This window comes from Canis lupus, chromosome 23, assembly GCF_048164855.1.
Source record: "Canis lupus baileyi chromosome 23, mCanLup2.hap1, whole genome shotgun sequence".
Lineage (NCBI taxonomy): Eukaryota > Metazoa > Chordata > Mammalia > Carnivora > Canidae > Canis > Canis lupus.
Genome location: NC_132860.1, coordinates 6,936,182 through 6,944,818, shown reverse-complemented (window position 1 = coordinate 6,944,818; position 8,637 = coordinate 6,936,182). Strand labels below are relative to the sequence as shown.

General features: G+C 47.9%; 2 protein-coding genes across 6 annotated transcripts in view; one reads left to right on the top strand and one right to left on the bottom strand.

Annotated features, from left to right (window-relative positions):
• Positions 1 to 4,727: 4,727 nt before the first annotated feature.
• On the bottom strand, positions 4,728 to 6,457 carry LOC140614609 (uncharacterized). Its single transcript, XM_072793688.1, has 3 exons — positions 6,383 to 6,457; positions 5,265 to 5,792; positions 4,728 to 4,864 (listed from the first exon to the last, which is right to left on the bottom strand). Exons 1-3 carry the CDS (start codon positions 6,455 to 6,457, stop codon positions 4,781 to 4,783), a joined length of 687 nt encoding a protein of 228 aa, XP_072649789.1. The 3' UTR covers positions 4,728 to 4,780.
• Positions 6,331 to 8,637, top strand: part of ANO5 (anoctamin 5) — a 93,808-nt gene continuing 91,501 nt past the window's right edge. For all 5 annotated transcript variants that reach the window (XR_012015459.1, XM_072793770.1, XM_072793768.1 and 2 more), the window contains exon 1: positions 6,331 to 6,513. Coding sequence is in view for 4 of the 5 variants with exons in the window: in XM_072793770.1 (XP_072649871.1) it covers positions 6,474 to 6,513 (40 nt within the window). In the remaining variant the exon portion in view is untranslated. The remainder of the gene's footprint in view (positions 6,514 to 8,637) is intronic.

The following is an 8,637-nucleotide window of genomic DNA, read 5'->3' as shown; positions in this document are numbered from 1 at the left end:
TTGGACTAGTTTGAAGGAAGATTGATTTGTTCAAATTAAGGGAATGCTAGAACACACAAATTTTGTAAGGAACTTAGAAATTTCCCCTTATTAAAAAATATTTAATTAATTTATTTAAGACAGAGAGAGCACACGAGCACAAATGGGGAGAGGAGTCGAGGGAGATGGATAAGGAGACTCCACACAGAACACAGAGCTGACACAGAGCTCAATCCCATGACCCCAAGATCATGACCTAAGCTGAAATCAGGAATCTGATGCCCAACTGACTGAACCACCCAGGCGTCCCACGAACTTAGAAATTTTCAATGGGAGGTACGTGTTGAGCTCAATATTTGAGAGAAGGCCTTAAAGAACAGATAGTTAATGGGAAAAGATAGTAAATGAGAATCAAAGGGACCTTTTAGTGAGAGGAGATGAAAGAGCCAAGGGAATCATTGAGTGGACAAAAAGAAAGATGAAAACTCACATTACTGAAGGTCTCTTACTTGACGTTTTAATTTAATTTTCATAACCACTCCTTTTGGTGGATACAATCTATATCCATGATGTAGAATAAAGAATTAAGTTTTAGAGAGGTAAGCCTACTAGTTCAAGGTTATGCAGCCACTAGGTGGTTGAGGGAGGATTCAAATCCAGGACAGGACTGCCTGGTCCAGAATGGTCTGACTTTAATGTGCACTCTAGGAGTGGGAGAGTGAGAATTATGGAGACTCGGAATAGCATAGGTCCTGAGAACCATTGTGTGGATTTGGAAGGAGGCACTGGGTATAATGACTAACACAGAGCAGTAAAGGGTAACCTCTAAGGGTGGCATGATAACCTTTCAGGGACATAATAAGGTTCAAAAAAAGATATGATGGTAGGGAAAATGTAGAGTTAGGGAGCATAGACTCATTGAGGGAAAACTTTGTGAAAGATGGAAAAGAAATATAGTAATATAGGTATATCCACTCAAGGTCCAAGATGCAGCCAGTGTAGACCATATGGCTTCTTTTCTTTTCTTTTTTTTTTTTTTTTTTAGCCCCTATTTATGTGTATGCCAAAGGAAAATAACAATACTAAATATCTCCCATTTAAACAAGAGGGTATGATTATTTTATACTAAAGGACACTCAGTAGTACAGGAAGATAATAGCACTAAAGCACAGATGGGGCTTAGCTTGCATCTTCTTGTTATTTGCTGCCACTATTTGCCAAAGATCCAGCATCTGTGTTCAAAGAGAAGCCAGGCGATTGGTGCTCAGATGGCGAGATGAGGTGCTGATTGACTATCTGTATCTGTGCTAATGCTAGTGGTTTCTTTAGGTACATTTTATAGTTTCCTCAGAATTAGAAAATTATTTCTCACAATGGCACTTGACATTTTTAAAGCCATAAGCCACTTCAAGCGTGTAATAAGATTACCTTCCCAGCTGCTAGAGGAGTCAGCTACTGGATGAACTAAGAGAATACAACATTTGTTGGTAAACCTTGGTCCTATCATTCATTCGAGGAATATTTACTGAGAGCTTTTCTGGGTCAGGCACCACTCTAAGTGCCATAGCAAGAGAAGGGAACCAGCAAAACCTCAGTTTCTATGGTGCGTATCCACAAGTAAATATGCATGAGCAGATACATGTAGAGTCAGAAGGAGATAACTGCTATGAAGAAAAATACCACAGCGTAAGAGTATAGGGATGTAAGGTTGTTGTCTTAGGGTGAACAGCGAAGTTCCTTCCAAGGAAATGATATTTGCATAGGAGCTGAGTGATGTAGGAGAGTCAACCACCAGGCATTGGTGTGAAGATCTTTATGGGGGAAGAGCAAGTGCAAAGTGCTTGGGGGAAGTAAATGGGTACGTGCTTATGGTGTTTGAGGAACAGCAATAAGACAGCGTGGCTGGAGTGTGATGGGAGAGGTGGGAAATAATAATAGAGCTTTAGCCAGGCGGAGATCATGGAAAAATACAGCCCTGCAGTCCTGGTGACAAGAAGGGCATTGCCATTTTCCCTTACATGTGATAGAAAACCATGGGCAGATTGCAAGTGGTGGAGTGGCATTTCTAACCTCAGTTGCTGTCCCGAGCAGGCACAGGAGAGAATCACACAGTTCGTGCCTTATTTTCTGCTGAGATCATTCCCCAGGATCTCTTCTTTAGTCTGGGAATCAATGCCATTTCCCTAGTAACAAGGCGGGGTTGACATACCAACCTTTTACAAGCATGTCCGTGAGTGCTGAGTATTCAATCCCTCTGATGGTCATGGTGGTTCCAGAGGCCGGCCTGTGAAGCCAGCTTTTTCTAGGAGAGGAAAGAAAGGAAGATAGTAGGCTGTGATGAAGGTGCTAGTAAACAGGCCTAGGGTTCTTGTAAAAGTCCAGGACCTGAAAGAAAAAAAAAAAAAAAAAGTCAAGGTGTCAAGGTCCAAAGAGGTAAGTTTTGCTACCAGAGAGATGTGGCCCTTCCTCTGAAACCAGGGAGTGGTGAGCGAGGAATCTTTATGGAGTCAGAAAGTGCCTGCAAATTCCGGAAACATGGTTGAAGCAGCATTTTGTGGGAGAAGGCAACACCCATGACGAGTGTCCCTCCCTACTCGTAAATAAATCTGTAATTTCGCCTCTGTCATTCAATAGAACTTTCCCATGTTTGCTACGTTTTTATTGTTTCCACACTCCTTTCATGCATGTGATTTGTTGGACTTTCACAACAGCTTTGGATGGTGGGCAGGGCAAGTAGGGGCTTTCACAGTCACAGATGGGGGGCCTGTGGCTCAAAGAAGCAAAGTCATCACCCTTTCAAGGTCATTGTGCTGTTCTGCTAATCAAGGGACAGAAACCAGAGCAGATTATAGGTCTTCGGACTCCTGATTTGAAGATCCATACCTTAGGATGTGCTATTTCATGAGGATTGAAGTGACGTTAAAAAAAAAAAAAAATAGTTGATCCTTCAAGCCCCACAGGTTTGATCCACTTATACCTGGTGATTTTTAATAAATGCAGTAAATGCATTTTCTCTTCCTTATGAGTTTAACATTTTCTTTTCTCTAGCTTACTTTTTTGTAAGAATACAGACTATAGCACATAGACAAGATATGCATTAATGGATAGTTTGTGTCATCGTGAAGGCTCCCGGTCAACAGTAGGCTATTGGTGGTTAAGTTTTTGGGGAGTCAAAAGTTTTCATGAAGATTTTCAACTGTGTGGGGGTGGATGCCCCCAACCCTCACACTGAGGGTCAACTGAACACGGAACGCGTGACATTTTTAGGGGCTAAAAAATAATAATAAATGCCTAATAGCCCCAAAGAGGAAACTTATTCTAGGAGTTAAAGTCTTGATTTATAGAGAAATTGAGAAGGCAGACCGATCTAGAACATGGACTGGAGGTACCATGTCCTTTCTTTAAATCCCAGGAGGGTGGAGAATTCATCTGATGACTTCCCAAGGCCTTTCCTAGCCCCGGAGTCTATCTCATGAACTTGTCCTCTTCAGAGTTAAAATCAGCTAGTCAATCAGGTTGCTAGAAGAAAAAAAAAAAAAAATTGCTTATATGCAGGGGTTGCTCAAGCACATACATTTAACTTCCAAACAGCTCAGGCTTTCAAACGTTGTATGCTGATGCCCCTAAAGCGTCTTTCCAATAGCAAATTCATAGTTTTACTTATCAGTTGGCAAACAATTATTTCAATCTGTCAGGTTAATTTCCATAGTATCACCATCTTTTTTTTTTTTTCATAGTATCACCATCTAAACACAGCTGTGTTTCTGTTATTTTTAAAATACTTTTGTATACCACCCTTAGTCTAGGAAACAAGAGGGAAATATTTTCAAATTTGCCTACTTATTTATTTATTTATTTATTTATTTATATTTTTAGTGACCTCCACATCCAATATGGGGCTCGAACTCATGACCCTGAGATCAAGAATCATCTGCTCTACACCTGAGCCAGCCAGGCACCCCTAAATTTTCCTTTTAATCATCATGACAAGTACATTTCTTAATCCTCACCAACAAAAGGCACATTTTTTTTTTAAAGGTACTACCAGATGATTATAGTAACACAGAAACAAAGACCAAATAATCTTGAAACAAAGGCAGAACTTCTTCATTTGGAGGGCTATTTGACCCCAACCCAATACTTAACTATGTGTTCAGTCACATTAAAAGAACATGTATTCATTATTCAGAATAAAGTTCTGGAAATGTGTGGTTGATTCTGTTGAAAGATGCGGGACGTTGCAACGGAGGAAATGGACAGATCCTAAAATTATAAATGGATAAGCAACATAAAATATTTCAGTGATATGGATACAGAGGAAATTTCTATGAGTTAAAAGTCGTAGGTAAGGTAAAGACCTTTTATCAAAGGAACAAAAGGAGCCTTCACATTTTTGTTAACAAAGTTTACAGGAAGTTGATAAAATATCAGCAAATATATCTTCAAAAATTCCATTTACTTTTGTGCAAAATCATCAATGAGATGTATTCTCACGTATGTCACTTCAAATACGGTACAGAATCGAGAAATATAAAACGTGATTTTATAAAATTATAGAAGAATAATGTTATTGCATTTATTTTTATTTAATCTATGTAAAACGAAGATTGTAGCCATCTGCTTAATCACACATCATCCACAGCACCTAGCAGAGGACTGGTATACAGGAAGAACGTGAAACAAATGATGTAGAAAACATCTTATTGGAATCAAACAATGATTAATAATCAAGAGGCAGAAACCAAACACACATAACAGATGATTTATTATAATCACATTTGAAACTATTGCTTATGTACATTCACATGTCAAACACAGTTTCCAAATGCATCAAGTAAGGAATTGCCAATAGTCTCAGATCACTTGACCAGAACTGATGCCGTTCCTAGAAGTTTAACAGGGAACAGATAGCGTGGTATAGAAAAGGAAAGAAAGGAAGACAAGAAGGAAGAAAAAGGGAAAGAAAGAGAAAAGCAAGGAAGAAGGAAGGAAACAAGTGATTTTCAATTCCGCAATTAAGCATGACCTTCCCCAAAACATCTCCTTCTAGGGCTGTTTCCTCATCTGTAAAAGGTAAATCTCAGTTCCAAGATGTCAATAGAAAAGGGACAAAAAAAAAAAAAAAAAAAAAAGGAATTGCATAAAAATGAAGAGGGGAGAGAGGTCAAGTCTTCCCTGGTCACCTCCTTATTCCTAAGTGGCCCATCCTTGACCCACAGTCAGTCACTCCCTCTTCAGCACCCGCAAGGCCTTGGGCCCGGACCAGCAGGGCGCCCTCAGCTCACCGTCAGCCACCTGTGTCCCCCCTGGGACGCTAATTCTTTGCTCCCGGGGCAGCTGGCAGTTAGGGTGTCAAGCGCAGCGAACCGGTTCAGAGGAGCCTGTGCCCCGGGAGTGGGACGCTCCACTGCGCTCCAGGCCTGCGCGGGGGGCCCGACAGCGGGGGGCCCGACAGCGGGGGGCTGCGGCCCTGAAGCCGCCCACCTGGCGCGGCCTCGGCTCGGTTCGCCCTCGGGGTGCCGCCGCCGTGTCCGGGGGGGGGGAGGGCGCCCCAGGGTGGCCCCGCGGCAGGTGCCCGGCGCGTGGAGCCCTAGGCCCGGGCCCTTAAGGGAGGCGGCTTTCCGTCCCCCGACAGAAAGCGGGCCCGGGGGGAGGGGTCCCTGCGAGCGCCACCCGCGGCGGCGAGGGGCCGGGCGATGGAGGACCACCCGGCGGGCCGGCGGGGACCCGAGGACCGGGCTTCGGACGGACCCGCGGCGGCGGCGGGGGGGGCCCGGCGGGGCGCCCAGAGGGTGGGGGGGCGCCCGCCGCACCTGTTGATGGGGCCGAGCGCCCCGTGGAGCCGGGAGGCGGCGGGGGCGGGGGGCGGCCCGGGGGAGGGGAGCGAGGACGAGGGGGCCGGCCCCGGGGAGACAGTAGGGCCGGGGGAGGGGGGGGCGAGCCCCGGGGACACGGCAGGCCCGGGGGATGGGGGGCCGGGGGGCGGCCCGGGGGAGGAGGGGGCGGGCCCCGGGGAGTCCGTAGGGCCGGGGGAGGGAGGGGCGGGGGAGGAGGGGGAGGAGGGGGCGGGGGGGGCGTGCCCCGGGGGCGGGCGGGGGCGGGGAGCGGAGCCGGCGGAGGTCCGGGAGCGGTACTGGGAGGGCTCCCGGCCCCGCTACCGGGGGAGGAGGCTGCGGCGCAGGGCCCGGGAGCCGGGCGGCGGGAAGTACCGGCCGGAGAGGAAGCCCGGCGGGCTGCCGCGGGCGGCGCCGGGGGGCGCGGAGGGGGGCGCGGAGGAGGGGGGCGCGGAGGAGGGGCCGGCGGAGGAGGGGGGCGCGGCGGGGAGGGGCGCGGGGGTGCGCGCGGCGGGGCGGGCCGAGAGCAGGGCGGGCGGGGGCGCGGCGCAGCAGAGCGGGCGTCCGGCCCTGCGCTTGAGCTTCCTGGCCTGGCCCCGCCGCCAGTCGCAGTGGCCCGGCTGCCAGGCGTCGGTCAGTGTCATCAACGAGCTGGCCAAGATGGGCGACCCGGACGTGCTGGAGATGGTGCAGGAGGAAGGTAGGCGCGGGCGGGGCGCGCGGGACCCGGGGACGTTGGCGGCCCGGGCCGGGGCGCGCGGCCGGCGGGGGCGGCGGAGGGAGGGGGCGCCGGGGCTCGGGTCCCCGGGCCCGGTGTGGGGGGCGGGCCCCGAGCCGTGCGCCCCCCGCAGCCCCGAGAGCCCGCGGCCCCCGGCTTGAGCCCTGGGGCGCCTGCAGGGGCGGTCGCCGCGCAGCTCGCGGGGGCCTGCGGGGCGCCCACCTGTGCGCACACCTGCGCCTCGGGATGCACGTCTGTGTCCGGGACCGTCTGCGGACTCTCGGACACTCGCGTTTCGGGTCTGGTTTGGCGTCGGATCTAACCACGAAACAGGCTGCTTGGGCGAGCGGTCAGGCCTCTGGGTCTCCTCCCAGCTCTCCGAGGGCCCGAGACAGGCGCTGCACGCGGCGTCCGCCTCCCTTCCTCCGGGGCTTGGCTGGGCTGCAGCGTAGACGCCGCCCGCCGCCCGCCGCCAGGGTGCAACTCGGGGCTCTTCAGTGCACTTCCAGAGTTTTGCAATCACCACCGAAGTGTAATTTTAGAACGTTTCCGTCACCCCGAGTAGAAACCTTAGTAGTCACTCCCCATCCCCCATTCGCTCCCCTTAGCCCTGGGCAATTGCTCATCTATTTACTCTCCAGATGTACCTGTTCCGGACGCTCCGTAAGCACAGCCCTGCAGTAGGTGGGCTACCGTAACCAGCATTCCTCTCTTACCGCACCGTGTCTAAAGTTCATCCACGTTCTAACTTAGGTCCTTCCTTTTTATTGCCACCTAATACTCCATCGTTATAGATATACCATATTTTATCCAGTCAATTTGGTGGACATTTGGGTGGTTACTTTTTTTTTTTTTTTTTTTTTTTTTGCCACCACAAATAATGCTGGCCTGGGATTCATGTACAAGTTTTTGCGTGAACACACGTTTTTATTCTTCTTGGGTACATACGCACGAGAGGAATTATTTGACCATATAGTAGCTTCATATTGAACATTTTGAAAAACTGCCCGTTTTCCATTTTGTATTCCAACTAACAATATGTAAAGGTTGCAATGTCTCCACATCCTGACATTTGTTTTTGTCTTATTCATAGCCATCTAGTGGTTGTGAAGTGGTATCTGTGCGGTTTTGATTTGCATTTTCACAATGACTTCCCCCAGTTGAGTATCTTCCCACTGCTTATCGGCCATTCATCTATCTTCTTTGGTGAAATGCCTACTTAAGCCCTTTGCTCATTTTTAAAATTAAATTATTTGTCTTTATTATTGCATTATAAGAGTTCTTTGTATATTCTGTGTGTATTATCTGCAACTATTTTCTCCCATTCTGTGACCCTGTTCTCGATGGTGTGTCATTTAGGCCATCGCCCTTTCTTTAAATCAAAAAACGATTTAAGGTAGAAGGAATAAAACTATCGAAGACCTTAAGCTTTGACTAATGGCTCTGCTACATGATGTAATAAGTTTGTTGATGAAAATGATTGTTGGTTCACTATGCACAGTGAAATGAGTCTTAGATGTCTAAAATCGAAAGTCCCTTTCTGTACTTAATGGTTTGCCACTTTGCTGAGAATTACTTCCAGTTGTAATTTCAGTAATCCAAACGTCTTAGTAGATATTTGTTTCACTTGAAACATTCAGGAAGTCTTTATCGTCAGTCCTTCTGAAGTAAACCTATGAGAAGGCACAAAAATATATTTTTTATTGAAGGAAGAGAAGAGGGAAAAATGGGAAGTATGTAACCTTCTGTGCATAATGAAGAAAAAAAATCTGTCACTATGGCATGACAGAGATTGACCATTATTCTCTTTCAGATGTTAGAAATATAATCTAATGTAGCCTCAGGATAATTTTGTTTACTAGAATGTATCCTCAAATTAGCATTACTTCTGCCACGAGGTCATACCGCAGCTTAGGTGCATCCAGCCCGCGTTCCTGTTTCCCGTTTTGTTCATGGATCCAGCATCCAAGCAGCAGAGGATTAGGGCATTGGTGAGAGCAAGGCCCGAGGAGCAGGGGTGGTCCTGGCCACTCAGATCACTCTCAGCTTTCTAAGTATTTTTCATTATGTCAGTTATTTTACTGTGTTGGTTTTACTGCCCACTAC